The following is a 16,534-nucleotide window of genomic DNA, read 5'->3' as shown; positions in this document are numbered from 1 at the left end:
GTTGTTAAATTACAGCTTAATTCCTTTTCCATCATAATAACCATTTGTTTTCCTTACAGTGTGGAGAACGGGGATATCAGGAGGGAAGAGGGAGCAGGCAGACTTTTGTTTTTTTTGCCCTGACTCTGATCTTTAGTGCTTGGAGTGTTTTGGTGGCCATCGCATCATGACTTCACCTCTTAGCTGATTCCTGCCATTGGTCATATTTGACACCTCGTCTGCACCGGGCCGAGCCGCTGCACTCAAGATCCACTTACTTTTTCCTCCCATTTGTTCTCAGTGAACTCCTGAATGCTTCCTGTGCTCGCCTGGTGTTTATCTTTTCTCTCATCTTCACCCTATAATGTGGCTACATTTTACTTTTCCCACCTCATTTCCTTTTTTTAAGCTGCTCGTGGCAATGTTGGCCTTTTAGTGGGTCGTTCAGTTTGGTCCTGAATTCTTCAACAACTGTTCGATGGATTACAATAAAATTTGGTACAAACATTCATTGTCCCCAGAGGATGAATCCTAATGTCTTTGGTGATTCCTTGACTTTTCCTCTAGCGCCACCAACAGGTCATATTCTTCACTTATTCTGTGAAATATCTCAACATCTATTGGAGTGACTGGTGCATAATTACCTGCAAAACTAATGATATTCACCGTTACTTTGTGTTTAGTGCTAAGTAGTAAATGTTAGGACGATAATAAACTAAGATGTTGAACATAGTAAACAAGCTTAAAATCTGCATGTTAGCCATCTTTTTATGAGCATGTTCTCATGCCGACATTAACATTCAGCTAAAAGCACCATTGTGCATCTATAAGTACAGCCTGGATCACATTCTTTCTCATCTTTTGCATTAATTATATACTGATTCACATCTCTGGAGTCTACATATTTGACCTCTTCATTCAGATGTCTGACAGACAGTTAAACAAACAGAGCATCACACCATCCCCAAATCTAAAAAAAAACCATTCCCTCCACCTCAACCAATCCCCTCCTCCTTTCTCTAGCTGCCCTTGAGCTTTTCTATTACCGCATGGAAAGCACCTCGCAGCCCCTGACAAGCGCGGCGGATCGACACTAAATCAGAAATCAGTGCCAGCCGCAGATCTGAGCCACCATGAAGGTCACAGGCCCTACACTGCGCGTCGTCTCAATCGTGGGAGCAGGACTAGACACAGCTAGGGGTGGTGTGTGTGTGTGTGTGTTAACAGGGGAGACACCGAGAAGAGGAGGAGGAGGAGGAGGAGGAGGAGGAGGAAGATATGGAGGGAGAGCAGGTCAACATTAATGCAGAAGTCACGGGATGGAGCTCAGATAAAAGGAGAAGTAAGAACAACTGTAGAGAGTGTTTTCAAATCATACAACAGAATCAAATGATTTGATTTTGTCTTTCAGGAATTAGACGTATAATTTAGATAAATGAAAAGGGAGCAATTTAGCAAAAAAGACTTGTTTTTTCTGTCTAAAGGAGGATTGAACCTTGCTCTGTTCTCATGGGATTGTTACACACTGCCATCTAGTTGTTTAAAGGAGAATGACACCTCAAAACAGTTCTTGTTATTTCTCTTGGACGTTTGAGTTTCTCTGTGCAGAATGAAGAATGTTTTACACTAGAAGACTATTTCACGCTCATCCGCTAAAGAGTTTATCTGTGCTCTCCTTATATCTGTGACTGTATTGGCAGGATTGTTATAACTAATTGTGGTTCAATCAATATGTAATTTATACAAGTATGATGTAGAAACTTGAATCCTTCCGTGCACTAAACAGATAATGGACTTTTGGGTGTGTTGTAATAATTTTAGCTACTTTTTGTACCATTTTGATGGTTTCCCCCAAAATTAGGCTAAATTCCAAGACGCTTCTTCATTCCCTCAAGTCGTATCTTGTAGTATGATTGAGATGGACAGTGCCCTGAGTTCAGTGACTGAATTAACTTATAACCACTGAAATTAAATGACATTTCAGTTTATCTTTTTGTCTTTTCATATTATTAATTATAATTATGTTAAAGATTTGTAAAAAGAAGATTTTAAGTTTTTATTTTATTTTTTATTGAAGATTTGAGTTTGCTTAATTATACTGATACAACTTTTTCATTGTTTATTTTTTACTTTTATTGATTGATTTTTTATTGATAAAAAAAGATTTTTGTATTAAAAAATAATATCATTCAAAACAAAGTATTTTTCAAAATATATTGTATTGTATTTCTTTTTAAATATATGTTAAAGCAAGTCTGGAGTGTTATCTAAACAGGATAAATAAATATCTATAAATAAAATGTTTTGGTACAGCAGTCCAAATTTTAATCGGCCTGAATGAATTTCGTCCAACCAAAGCTTCCGTAGTTTGAGTCACATGAGTGAGTTGTTGTGGTCGTGATAGCATAAACATGAAGCTAGCTCACGTACTGCTGCACTAACGTTACATTTTGGGGACGTTATCCGCTCAACATAACGACGGGGCTTCACGTCTCTTATACCGTCTGACGTTAACCGATAATTAACGATGCTTCGGTGGATTCTAGGTGGTCGAGAAGCTCAGGGTTCAGTGGAGGTAAGATGTAACGGCGGCTAACGTTACCTAAAGCTAATGTATGCTAGCTGTTTCATCACGTGTCTTGTCTGTATTATATTATTCCATTATTTATCTCTCTTTTATGTGTTGTAATATTGGTTTAAGCTTTATGTATTACTGCAAGAACAGCTTCGTAAGATTGTCGACAGGTGGTGGAAAGTAACTAAGTACATTTACTCAAGTAACGTTACTTTACTCGAGTATTTCAATTTGATGTTACTTTATTATTATTATTATTATTCAACCCTGCTACAATACTTTACTATTTACTCCTCTACATGTATGTGCTCTGTAGTAAGTCAGCAGAGAGCAGATAAAACACGAGATATTGTTATAAAGTGAATAAAAACAACAACATTATTATGACATTTATAAAAGTAGCTTTACTGCAGCTGGCTACAATGTTACAATGCTGGTAATAATGTTGCATAGTGAGTACTTTGATACTTAAATTAAACTTTGTAGGACTTTTAATTGTAATTATAAATTGTGGTATAAATACTTTTTCAAGTGAAATGTCTTCATTCAATCTGTCAAATTCAAAAGAGGCTCAACATGACTTTCATATAAATTATCATCAGATTTGTAGGTTTATGCATAAATATATTCACCTCCTTTCATCTTTCAGCAACTTCTTTGAATGTATTTCTGATTCTCGTAATATCAGGCAGGTTGATCGTCTCCATCTTCTTTTTGTAAAAGTACTTGTACAACAACACAAGTACTCTGGTCTGGGATGCCAAAGTATGTCATCAAGAGCTCGTTTTATTCTGAAAAATGTAAAAATGAATCATCACATTAATTCATGCTGTCTAATTCGTTCTTGATTATGTATCATTCTTTTTGTCATAACTTTTTAAAAATGTCATGATTATTGTCCGCTGATTTAGTGAATTTAGTTAATCGTGTTTGTTGTTTGTAGTCTTTTTTTTGGGAGGTTGAGACAATTTTAACAACTTTATATACAAGCTAAATCTGAGGGGTCGTGAGATGATTAATATCGTAATACAACAGAGAGTTCTGATACACAAATTGCTATTAATTCCTCTGACTTTTCTTTAATCTTTGTTTTTTTGTTTGAAATATTGGATAATATAAATCTGTGGTCCTCCAAAAAAAACATAATTTGAGAAGTTTAGAGGGGAAATGACTCGTCGGTGAAACTGTTAAAACCTCATCGACATCTGAAGCACATATGAATTGAATAAGCTTAAATTGTTTTATGCTGTCATATAAGTGAAGGACAGTAAAAAGTACAATAATTCCCTCTGAAATCTGTACGAGTATAAAATAGCAGAAAATGGAAATACTTAAATAAAGAACAAGTCTCTTGAAATTGTAGCAGCACAACACTTGAGTAAATGTACTTTCCACCACAGCCTGCTCCTCTCAGAGTCCACTGTCAACCTCTGCACCTCAGCCTGTTTGTCTCACTACTTTCCCTCTTATGTCTGCAGAAAAGCTCCGTGTTGTGCATCGGAGAGGAACAGCCCAAAAACTGGTTCACTGAGCTGCAGGTGCTGAAAGGACATTTTGACATTGTTCGATTTCTGGTGCAGATTGATGACTTCAGGTAAGCAGACCCACCCCCCCCCCCCCCCCCTCTCTCTCTTTCTAACTCCTCTCCTCTCTACCCTTGGCTGGCCTCTATCCCTCTGTGATTGACAGGAGATCCTCACCTACAGAAAACCTACAGAGCATGACAAGAGCCCAATCATCACCACTATGTGATTGTGTGTGCACAGTACAGTACAACCGAAGCCTCTTAATGCTGTCCATGCACACGTGCACGCACACGTATAAAGGTTTTGCACCTGCTCTCTTCCCTGCGCTGCTGTGTGGAAGCATGCTGCACACTGGCATGGTAGAGTGGTTCTGCATAAGTGGTCAGATTGGGATTTATAACAGAACTAAGTGTGTGTGTGTGTGTGTGTGTATGTGTGAGAGTCAGGAGGTGGGGGTTGCTTCACGCCTGGTCTCCTCCAGTAATAACCCCGTCCTCTGGGTCTCGTCCTCTCCGCACACAGGTCCACAGTCGGGGGCAAAGGGCAGAAAATTCTCTCCAGATTGCTTTTGAAGTCCGAAAATGTATCCTCCCCAGTTCCTCTCTTCTCGTTTCATCTCTCTCTCTTTTTTTTTTTTTTATCTGGCCATCCTGTCTGTTGATTTTGGGAACGGGTAGTGTGGATGGTGGAGGGTCAGAGGGCAAGTGAGAGTGGAAAGCCCCAGGACAGATGTTTTGTTAAGATTTCTCTGGAGGAGATGGACTTACGGGAAATGATTCCTCCCGCAGACGGAGAATAACTCGGTGTGTTTGACTGCGTGTAACATGAGGCCTGCCAAGTGCACTGAAGTATTTCTGTCACGTACGAGTCTCACTCGCGAGAAACAACTCATCTTATGTTTTCCAGATGTGCCTCAGCAGGCGATGACGGCCTTGTGTTGGTGTGGAATGTTGAGGTAATATGCTGCAAGTTGATTAATACAGTGCATTGTGGAATTGTACACAACAGTGCTAATTGCTTTTTTCTTTCTTCTCTTTCTGACTGTTAGACCGGGGAGAGGCTGCAGGAGCTGAGGGGCCACTCCCAGCAAATAACAGCCATAACCACCTTCACCTGTAATAACGGAGCCACATCGCACACCTCGCTCCTCACAGCCTCGTCAGACCGACGTCTCAGTGTATCCTCAGACCCAAAGACGCAGCGAACACCGCTACATTTAAACACACACTGAAATCATTCACACGTTATTGTTGTGTTGAACTTCAAGCTTGAGTTTCCTTAACGTGACTCGTCAGCTGTGGGACCCTGATACAGGCAACAGGGTTCAGACCATTTCAGACCTTCAGTCTTCTGTAAAGGTAAATGTGTTTGTTGAGAAACTGTTTTCCTTTTTGATTTTGTCGACACTTCTGCTTTGTGCAGTTTCTGTATTACGTAATGTTCCCTGACAAGAACATGTCTGAAATGCATCATGCAAGCAAATATTTTTCGTCTCTTAAAAATGGAAAAAGATCAAATATTTAAAGTACTTTTGAAGGTTGTATCTGCACGAATGGACCATGCACACATAGAACATATACAGTGCGGCTTGGTCCTTCACAAGTTTGTATTGGCATGATGTATAATATACTAATTAAAATGTTTGACACAAAGGTTGTTCTGCCAGTTATGATTTAATAATTGCCTCCTCTTGATCTCACATTAAGGTTAATTACAGCATCCTAAGGCTAATTGTATTTGGTTCATTTTCTTCGCTGATATTGTGTGTTTGTGTGTGTGTGTGTGTGTGTGTGTGTGTGTCTGTGTGTGTTTGACCCACTCAGTGTTTGCTGGTGCTGGAGCGGCTGTGTGTGTGGGTCTCCGGCGGTGAGGAGCTGTGTGTGTGGAACAAAGACTTCCAGCTTCAGTGTCAAACACAGAACCACAGCGACACCGGTGAGCAGAAACAACTGTCACAATAAACCTCTCGTGTGCTTATTGTTGCACCAACTGATCTCACACCCAGTTTGCACACAAACTGATTAATTGTCACTCAGTTTTTGGCATTTTGCAGGAATAACTGCTTTGATAGAGCTGCCCAAGAACTGCATAGCTGCTGCTGTGGATAAAGAGATAGGTAAGAGACCGGATTGATGCTGAATATGTGCAATAAGATGAGAACGACGTGGCTATGAAGGTATTATATGTAGCAATTTACATATTAATCACTTTGTATTAGGGATGTCCTGACCAAGTTTATTTTGTCTGCATGCAAGCTGCTCCTTAAGTTTTTATTTTTTTTTTAAATTATTGTTTTGTAAATAATGCTTGCTACGTTATCGCTAGCAAAAGGCTATCTGAGTGGATGTGTTAGCTAGCGAGCTTACTAAATTACTTCACCAGCTAACACGATCCATGATACTAACTTATTTATTGTGACAAACGGTGTTGATTTTAGCCAACGGTACAAAGTAAATGTGTGTAATTCGTAATTTCTTTCTAATAGCCAAGAGCAACAGCGGCGCCCAGCTAGCTAACTGCAACCTAAGCTAAGTTTAGCCAGCTAGCTGTGAAATAGCTACGTGGCATAGATCTGACGTTTATAACGTTAGCTAATGAAGTCATTAGCCAAAGGCAAGCTAGTTAGCATCCTGGAACCAAAGGTCCAAATAAAATATTGGAACATTACAGATGGGAGCATTTTTTAAATGCGATATATGATTGTAATGTTATGTCATGACACTGTTTTGGCCGGTGCCCAGGATGCTCGCTAGCGCCGACAACAGGATGCTAACTGCAGTTCACTTAACGCCCACCGGTGTCAACGCTAACAATGATTCCACAGAGCACCTTTAAAGAACATTGACCATTATTGTTTCTGCAGTGATCTACAGGCTGACGGTCTCCACTGATTCCTCCATGTCGGTGGCTGAGATCCGCCGTCTGTCCGACCACCAGGACAGGATTCGAGCTCTTATCAACGTCAATGGTCAGTCTGTCAGGAAACTCTGACTCATCGATGACAATCAAAGAGCAAACCTGCATTCCGTTTTTGAGATGCTGAGAAACTGCATGTCCCTTTGGTTCACATGACTTAAGTTCCACGTCTTCCTCAGACGGGCTCTTCGCCAGCGGCTCCCATGCCGGCGAGTTGATCTTATGGGATGCGATTGATTGGAACATCCTGGGCTACGAGCACATCCTGTGGGAGGAGTCACAAGCCTGCACTCAGGCCGAAATACGACTGGCTGCTCCCAAACCCAGCGAGATGTCAATTCAGCATCTGACCACCAACGGAAGGGTGAGGAAGACGGCATGAGCGGATGTCGTGTGTCGTTTAAAACTGTTCGTTTTGTTATTTTTGAATCCATAACAAAACGTGATGTTTGTGTTTTTTGCAGCACATCCTTGCAGCTGTGGGCAGCGGCCTGTATGTGTACAGCATTCTGACCAAGACGGTGGTGGCCTACAGGAAGGTTGCCCATGACTCTAATGTCTTACACACCATGCTGTTATCTGACAGGTGAGGTATCAGTTCCTGTCCTAACAGAATACTACAGGAGGGCTGCAGTATGATTCACAGATAGTTAACGTTCTCTTTAGATGAATATTTGATGAATAAGAAGAATGAGCAGTTAGTAATTGATTCATATTTATTAGTAAAATCTTTTGGGAGAAATCCTTTGAAAATACCAGTGTTTAAAAATACAAAACAAGGCAAAACACAGAGCTGTAGCTCCACCTAGTGGAAAAGTAATGCAACTGAAGAAATCAAAACATTACAGACTGGGTCTACTCTACCAAATAGTCCAAGAGACTTGTAATATATATAATATATGGGCTTTTAGAAATGTTTATATGTCATTGACAAAGCCAGCCAAGATTATGCACTTTAGGACACATTCATGTACACACTTTCTATAAGAATGTGGACATATGAGGACCAGAACACCTCTGAATATGGACTGAATGATCAGTCCTCAATGCGTCTTGGGTGCCCTCCCACCTGTACGTAGAGCTGCCCTCCCACCCGTACGTAGAGCTGCCCTCCCACCCGTACGTAGAGCTGCCCTCCCACCCGTACGTAGAGCTGCCCTCCCACCCGTACGTAGAGCTGCCCTCCCACCCGTACGTAGAGCTGCCCTCCCACCCTTACGTAGAGCTGCCCTCCCACCCGTACGTAGAGCTGTCCTCTTGTAATCAGATCGTCTCTGTTTCAGCGAGCTGATGTCGTGCTCTGAGGACGGCAGTGTGAGGATGTGGGAGATCCAAGACCTGCCTTTACCTGGTGAACCAGCCTCTCCAGGTGACACACACACACACACAACAGGACACACACTTCAACATGTAACATGCTTGAATGTCACACTGCTGATAGGATGGTAAGTAGTTCACATTTGCAGAAGAAGTAGGCCATCGTCCCATCTCCTCCTGTGGATTTGCCACCTTAAGAAACATAAGTATGAATCAGAAAGTTCAAAGACTGACAGAAAATTGCCTGCACTCAACTCTTGTGTGATTGTGTAGATGTGCGGGCGGCGTGGAGGTGCAGTCATGCAGTCCAGATGTGGTATTGTGTATATCAAAGGAGAGAGTACTGCACCAGCACTCACAGAGGCTGTGTTTTCTACTTAAGTGGTCTGAAGCCGAGTGTGTGTCTGTGAGGTCAGGCTGCCTTTGATGGTCTCGCTCTCTGCAGTCGGTGTAGAGCTGCAGTGGCTCTGAATGGATCTCGGCTGGAGAGGCTGCATCACTTGCTGATCACTTATCCATCGTTTGTTTGTTGTGTCTCCAGGAATCAATGACTTGCATCTCCTGTGGTCAGGAAACGTTGTGTATTTCCCATAATTGTGGCATTGTGGAAGCTTCGTTACGGATTTATTCTACTGTAGTTCTACTCTGTTCTGGTTCCCTCTCACTTCTGAGTCTGATTGAACTTGAACGAAGACGAAGAACACGTTGAAACACAGAGGATTTTCTCCTCTAATGATGTGAAACTGCTGTTTTTAGCAGATCCTACCTGAATGTACAGAAACATGTATCATTGTGTTTATGCAGTAACCATGTAGGTAACAAACGCATTAAGCACCAGATCATCTGTACTGTTTATGTCTTTTTAAATACATGTTTCTGAATATGAGACTTCCTCTCCGTCCATCACGTCAGGGTTCTTTGGAATGTGGTCTTTCGGCCGGTCGAACAAACAGGCCGGTGTTCCGTCAAAGAAGGTCACGGACGTCCCAAACATCCGGACGCTGGAGCTGACGGGTGATCTGATCGGCCACTCGGGGGCAGTCCAGGTACGATTGATGAAGTCTGATCTTATGTTCCACTGCAAAACGCTGTCACGACGGCGCTTTGACGATCCATTTTCTTTCTCTGCCGCTCGTGCCAGATGTTTGTGAGCTTCAGGGAGAACGGTTTGGTCACCTGCTCGACGGACCACCTGCTGATTCTGTGGAAGAACGGAGAGAGGCAGTCGCACCTCCGCAGCCTGGCACTGTTCCACAAACTGGAGGAGAATGGAGGACTCTGACCTTTAACCCTTTAAACAAGCAGAGGCGTGAAGCTGTCGGGTGACGTTGGTCTCAAATCAGTTTCATTGACTGTAATGATTGTTTGTTTGTGTTGCTTTTAATAATAATGTAATTGTTGTTTGCCTTATGACCGAAAGTATTTAACTTAAATTAAAAAATAAATAAATCAGTAAATACCTCACATAAAAACACATTGTTGTAATATTTTTATAGCGTGTGAAGTCAGACAGTCAAATGCTGAGCAGGTATGTTATTGGCTGCTAGGCAAGCGTTAGCTAGGCTGCCGGTTAGCTTAGCATAGAGACTGTAAACATGGGGAAACAGCTAGCTACCATCACATCTACAACTCACTAATTAATATCTTGTGTCCGGCACATTCCTCCAGTAAAACCTCAATGTAGGGCTGAAGGCAACCAACGAGTTCAAAGCTTCATTAATAACTCCGACATTCAAATTCTAAATTAACATTTAAATGCTGCTTCAATCCACATGTGTTTGTGTGGAGCCTTTCATAAACCGTTACTGCTTTCTGCACACAGAGAGGCAACACTGACGAGTTCAATTCATTAAAGAAAGTTTATTTGATAAAAAACAAAAAAAAGACAAACTCATTTAATACAACGAATCACTTTATTCAAACTAATGATTTTGTTTTTTTGGGTGATGACGTCGTTAAAAAAGACATTCGTTGCAGCCCGACCCTCACTTGTAGTTTTCATGTCTCCGGTTAAACAAAGAATTCATAAAGTTGTAATTGGTGAGCTTCAGAGGGACAGAGCTCGCTGTCCATCTCCCGGTTGTCGTCTTATATTTACCGCGCAGACATGAGAGCTGTTGATCTTCTGATCCAATTCTTTAATCAGAAAGAAAATAAGTGTTTATCCCAAAATGTCAAACTACTCCTTGACCTTAGTCGCTGCCATTCAGGTAACAACTTCAATTACAGAGCGCTTTAATCGTCTCTGACGGTACATTTCTGTATGTGACAAACATTTAAATAAGACCTCGTTTACCGGAGAGCAAACTCTTCAAACACTCTCAATGGAAATCTTTTCACAGGATATTCATGTGGCAGTAAAATCCCTCAAAACACACGTTACAGTTCTCATGGCCGGTGATTGTTTTTGTTCTTTGAAAAATAATTTGTACCGCATACAACACTCTAATTATTGTTCTGTTTCATAAATGATAGAAAAACAACACAGGATTGGCACGCAGCCACGGCCGTCAGTGTCGGAGAGGAAGGAGGAGTCACTCAGTGATGGAGGCTCATCGTTACGTAACGAGCAGTTATACAACGTGGCGGCGCCTCAGTCGACTCGCAGCGACCGGCTGTCATCTGGTCTGAGTGATGTCATCACGCTCCACTGACGCTCACAGGAAATAATAAAGGCGCGTGAATCTGAAATCATTAAGTCTTCGTTGTCGACGAGCAAAAATATCTCATGAGCGGTGATGACACATTCAGGGGCGGAGCCACATTTTCAAGTCACTTTTTAAAAAATGATAATTTTGGAAAACAAGCAAATTACGTAAAATGCAAAGCAAAAATGATACATTGGGTGAGTATTTACAAGAACAGCAGGTACATTAGGTAGTTCTTTACAGTGTATTGCAACAATAGCAGACCTAAACACTGACGTGACACGATTAAGGCGTTGATTAAGACCTTGGTCATCAATTAAATGACTTCATATCGTTATGAATACGTTGAACGTGGACGCGACCGGTTCAGTCTCTTTTAAAGTGAACTGAAACAACAACCGATAAAAAGTGGAATTCACATCTGATCCGACTTCCCCTGATTCAGTTTCTCTCTTTAAAAAATCCTCGTAATTAAAACAGAAAAGATAAAATGTCGTAACAGAACTATTAACACCGACTCCCCAAGTCGACTCAAAGCCGCAGCACAGACCATAGAGCAACAGATCCGAGGTCGTTTATATATATTTGAAATATCTAAAACATGTATGGCTTTTCTCTAGAGGAGAGGAGGAACTATTTCAACCACGAATACTTCTGTTTGTGTAAAGAAGACCAAAGGATAAGGCACCAGTAGAGAGCTGTCTGTGCCTTAATGTTCTGTGACTCGAGCCGGTAATACTTCATAATGCCTTCTCACAATTCTCCATTTTGATTTCTAATCCAATTTTCTTTTTAAAATAATGAAGGTTTCAATAGTGCTGCAACAATAGTGCTTTCCAATGCTGTCTCTTGAGCCTTCATGTGTTGAAATTGAATAAAAGTGCTTTGAAAGATGTGTGAACTCAGAGGTAATACTGGTTCAATCCTCAAATATTAAAGCCGAATCATCATAATCTCTCTTCCCGGTCACAGCGGGGCAATAACCGACCTGACAGATGATTCACCGTTAGATGTACCACGACTGCAACGGCCTCACGCAGCCACCAGAGGGCAGACGCATCACGCAGACCTCATGACCTCGCGTCTCATTTCTCTCAAATCCAAATAATCTGAACATCACGTGCAGGACTGGATTAGAGCCCAAAGACTGCGAGGGGAAATTGCAGTTGCAGGATTTTGAGAAACAGTAAATCGGTCGAACAAAAACCATGCGAGTACCCGGAGCTGATTAGTGTTAGAAGCTGCTGTTTCTATTCTACAAGCTGGATCCAAACAGGTCGCTGTGAGGTCCAACACGGCTACTCGCTACTCTGCAGGACGTGTGCACCGTACAACAGTCAGTGTCGCTCCACAAAGAGCTTATACTCCGATCCGTTTCTTCCTCTCGTTTGAGTGCAAATGTCTACAGTTAGTGTCACAAAGCTATATGTGTGTGTGTGTGTGTCTGAGTGCATCGCAGCTGAACCGGTGACAGTGCAATTCTGTTCCTCAAATTTGTTCTGACAGAGATGTTAACGAAAGGACGACGATGCTGTAACGTAGCTACATGATCTTTAAATCCAGCATCCAGACGTCCGCTCTGTATACGAGGCTGGACGTTTAGAAACCCTGTGTGCGTGGCTGGTTCTCCCCCTCTGAGTGGACCACAGCTAACCGTCTCTAGAACTCCAGGTTCTTAAATCTGTCCGGCAAGTTCTCTCTGTGCACGGCCGACAGGGAGGCACGAGTCAAAGTGTGCCTCATGCCGTGGATCCTATCACAGCTCATAAGAGTTATTCCAGCTGAGCAACTTCACAAGTTGGCAATTTAAAAAAGCAACAAGCTTTGGTCACCATCTCGTTCACCAGGTGTTTGTTCTACAGCAACAGACAGACGAAGTGAAAAGATTTGTTTTTGACGAAGATTAAAAACTGTGAAAATAAAACAGCAAGAGGATGCTGGAAATGTCTTAATTATCTAAAGTGCAGGTTTGTGGTGTGTTACACTGGATGGTACAGATTGTCAGGTGATCTGCGAGGTCCTCACAGCTTCACGGAGGTGCTGTCAGGAGGACTCAGCGGGGCCATGGAGTCCACGGGGCCCCTCAAACGACAACCTGTTCTCCGATGGCAGAACACCACCTCCGCCGAGAACCGCGCAAGAAAAGAGGCTGTGATTTGAGATTGAAGAACGGCGTCTCAGTGTTTCGTCAGTCAGTGATGTCGGCTCCCCCCCCAGCCTCGGGGCCCGTGAACTTGTCGTGGGGAGGGGGGGTGCAGAGCTCCGTCGAATCACAGCTGAAGAGACTAATTGTTCCACCGCAGGGCTGCATTCGCTGTCCCACCCTGCTCAGAGTGATGGAGGCGACGAGGAGGAGGAGGAGGTCAGGAAGGAGGCGGAGGACGCAGGCTCTTGCACTTCATCTCGTCCAAGCCCTTCCAGTACTTGTAGTTCTCCGACAGGTGTTCCATGAGACCAGGCAGGCTGGCGAAGGCTGGGGGGGGGGGGGGGGGGGGGACAGAGAAGTTCAGGTGGGTTGAAAACAAACAAACATGGGCACAGATTTGATGATCACATGACCACCTGTGCTTTAAAACAGTTTGTGTTGCTGTAATCATTCCTCTTCATACAGACCGTGTTCTTTGCAAACATGTGATTGTAACTCTGGAAAACACCCTCCTGATTTGACGAACAGACTTCTGAAGCCTCGTATTAATCTCTGCTGAACTTTCTTTGCACAGAACTTCTGACCAGCATCTCTTACATCACATCATGAAGGAGGTCTCTTCAGGGCCGGCATGAACCGCAGGAACAATTGCAGCCGCCAATTAACTCTCTCTGTGCACAAAGACACGTGCAGCTCTCCTTCAAAGCTTCAGACACAAACACAAGCTGACAGCCACACCTGCTACCAGACACTTCCTGTTTTCATTCCACATGAGCTGTTAGGAAGATGTGTGTGTGTGTGTGTGTGGTTCATGTACAGTGGTTCATGTTATGTACTCTCTGCAATGTTTTCTCCCACAGTAAAGGACTCATTGGGTGAAACGGTCTCTCTGCGTCCCCCCCCCCGTGTTGTTTACGTCCTCGTTTCCGGCTCGTTGATGACCCACAATGCCTCTCTGGAACTAACCGTGACCCCGGCGGTGACCCCGGTGAATGGAAAGCGACTGCTCTTCCTCTCCATTAACCGAGTGATCGTGAACCCCCATCCCCTCTACTACTTTTTCCCAACTCCCCCCCCCTCCCCTCCCCTCCCCTCCCCTCCCCCGACGCCCTCACTGCTTCTCTCTCCGTCCCGCTGGCATTTGGAATCTTTCCGTGACATCAGAGCGGCGTTGACAGTAAACAAGTTCCCTCTTGGGGAGACTAAACTAAAAGGGAAATTCAGTGGGAAAGGGGAGCAGATAAGCACCGTGCGCTCCCTTTTCCTGTGATTCGCTATCCTTGCAATCTGCCGAGAGAAATTAAGCAAAGTAAAGGAGGGCAGGGGTGAGGAACTCAATGTATGAGGTTCTGTTTCTTCCTGGTAGTCGATTTGTTTCATTGATTTTCTTTTGAATAGCTGAACAAGTCAGAACCGTACCAGGTTGGATCTGTTTCTGCTAAAGTCACAACTGAAATAGAAAGACAATTAGAGGAAACTGGGAGTCTAAAAACAAAACAAACGAGGTCTATTTACTGGCTTTTACTTCAGCTTTGGCTGAAAGCTCCCAAAAGAGCTTTCAGGTAGAATTTTCAACTTCAGATTTAGTTTTTCAATTGTCAAAGTCAAGTTTTAGCTAAACAGCTGTTTATCAACATTTGTACATATTCAACAAAGAAAAGTGCAAACAATGTTAATCATAGGTGGACTTACTTAGCAGGTGAGGAAGCGACACCAAGCCAATTATGTTACATACTTAAGTCCTTTAAACATTGAAGCTTGTGAAGTGTGTGACTCAAACTATGGCTTGCGGCCACACAGTCAGACTCCACAGTAAATATATATCTAGGGCTCTGCTTTAGGAACCATCTTGCCTACTTGGAATTGAAGTGGAAAAAGCACAGAAATACAGTGCGAGCCTTCACACGCACAGAAGAAGATAGAGTTCTTACCATCCCAGGCGTCAAACATGTCAGTGATGAAATAGTCCATGAAGGAGATCTGAGATTTGGGAACGCTGCAGGTGTTCCTGTCAAACACCGGCATCACCACCGGCAGCCCTTGTGTCTTCTCCTCATCCGTCTGCAGGGCGAACACATACGAGATCACAACCAATCACTCTCACACTCCAGGAATGTGAGAGGCCATACATGAGATCATGCAAAGTTAGATGATGAAATTGATCACAAAAAAACCCCCAGAATGCTTTGCCTCCTTTTATAGATGCACCTCACGTTCTCAGCTTTTTAAATGCATTCTCCTATTCAACTGCTGCATCAGTGCTGTTCTCCCACACCTGTGCAAAGTACTCCTCAGAGATGCGTCCAGCCCACTCGATGCAGAGCTCCAGCGGTCTGCAGGGGTTCGCCACATCTGCACACTTGATCAACATCCTCTTTATCAGCAGACGGTTCTCTGGAGAGTTCCTGATGTTGGCCTGACCCTCACAGTCGCTGTTCACGCTCTGCAGGAGAGACGCAAAATACATCATGCATCTGCAATATACTACGACTTCTTTCGACATGCTATACCATGACTTTCTTTGATATCGCAAATAAGCGACCCGACATGCTTACTCTTAAAGCTGCAACAAACTAAGCACACTTACACTGGTGCTGGTCTCCTCCATGGCAGCCATTGGCTTGTTGATGCTGTTGACAAACTTGCTGACGTGCTCAAAGTGTCTCGTCATCTCTGTAGCCAGCACCATGTCTATGATTGCCTGTCGCAGTGTTCGGAACTGATTCCTGTCAGCGGTGAAGGGGCGGAGAGGATAAAGTGAAGATCTGGATCCGTCTCATACGAATACAAAGGATGATAATGTCACACCGAGCCTCCTCTACCGACCTGTCTGTGTTCTTGAAGATGTTGCTCTTGCTGTCTCGGACGGTGAGCTGGAAGGCGAGGGCCGCGTGGTGGCTCTCCAGCACGGCCGTGTCGTTGTAGAGGATCGCCAGTTCGCTCCCGGCGTTGCACAAGAAGGAGTTGGTCCTGCCCGGGTGGTCCACATCGTGCACCGTGGCCGCTATCAGAGCAGCCACCTCGTCCAGCTGGTCCAGACTGGTCTGAATGGAACAGCAGAGACACAGAGGGATGTCACTACCAGACTGCACTGCACGGACACCGCTAATGTTAATAAATGAAGCTGTACGATGGATTACCATAAATCATGAGTTGTAAACGCCTTTTATACTCTGACATTAAGAAATGTTGACCGGTTTTTGGGCTCTGTTTTGGATCAACAGAAACCTGATAAAACTTTACCACCTCGGCTGACATTCAAACATTCTGTGTTTGTGTGACACGAGGAAGTATTCCTTCAGTATCCAGTATCTTCTGTACTGTATTCTATATGGCTTGGTATGATTTGAGTTTAGTTAAAATGGCTAATAAAATGTAGACTTGAATGAACACACCTAATGTTATATATTTTATATATAAGGGGCTG

At 43.3% G+C, this 16,534-nt stretch overlaps 2 protein-coding genes across 12 annotated transcripts in view; one reads left to right on the top strand and one right to left on the bottom strand.

Annotated features, from left to right (window-relative positions):
- Positions 1-2,360: 2,360 nt before the first annotated feature.
- wdr41 (WD repeat domain 41) lies at positions 2,361-16,493 on the top strand. 3 transcript variants are annotated; one of them, XR_012947746.1, is made up of 14 exons: positions 2,361-2,554; positions 4,033-4,148; positions 4,987-5,035; positions 5,129-5,257; positions 5,376-5,438; positions 5,904-6,015; positions 6,134-6,196; positions 6,944-7,048; positions 7,176-7,360; positions 7,461-7,582; positions 8,280-8,365; positions 9,226-9,359; positions 9,455-11,693; positions 11,934-16,493. XR_012947746.1 is itself a non-coding variant. In XM_076079032.1 (13 exons), the coding sequence occupies exons 1-13, from the start codon at positions 2,507-2,509 to the stop codon at positions 9,593-9,595; spliced, it is 1,353 nt and encodes a 450-aa protein (XP_075935147.1). In that variant the 5' UTR covers positions 2,361-2,506; the 3' UTR covers positions 9,596-16,493. The 3 variants fall into 3 exon arrangements, 1 of the variants encoding a protein (XP_075935147.1); XR_012947745.1 differs by having other exon boundaries at positions 9,455-12,297; positions 12,959-16,493; XM_076079032.1 differs by having other exon boundaries at positions 9,455-16,493.
- pde8b (phosphodiesterase 8B) overlaps positions 6,830-16,534 on the bottom strand; it is a 36,322-nt gene continuing 26,617 nt past the window's right edge. For 8 of the 9 annotated variants that reach the window (XM_076078678.1, XM_076078948.1, XM_076078909.1 and 5 more), the window contains 5 exons: positions 15,934-16,151; positions 15,695-15,833; positions 15,383-15,550; positions 15,039-15,168; positions 13,325-13,434 (listed from right to left, as the gene is read on the bottom strand). In XM_076078678.1, coding sequence (XP_075934793.1) covers positions 13,325-13,434; positions 15,039-15,168; positions 15,383-15,550; positions 15,695-15,833; positions 15,934-16,151 — 765 coding nt within the window. Of the gene's footprint in view, positions 6,850-13,324; positions 13,435-15,038; positions 15,169-15,382; positions 15,551-15,694; positions 15,834-15,933; positions 16,152-16,534 lie in introns of those variants that run through there. The other variant, XM_076078763.1, reaches the window with a different exon arrangement.

Source organism: Anarhichas minor, unplaced genomic scaffold (genome assembly GCF_050575085.1).
Source record: "Anarhichas minor isolate MPS153535 unplaced genomic scaffold, ASM5057508v1 ptg000002l, whole genome shotgun sequence".
Classification (NCBI taxonomy): Eukaryota; Metazoa; Chordata; class Actinopteri; order Perciformes; family Anarhichadidae; genus Anarhichas; species Anarhichas minor.
Note: the sequence above shows the minus strand (reverse complement) of the source record. Positions and strands in the feature narration are given on the sequence as shown.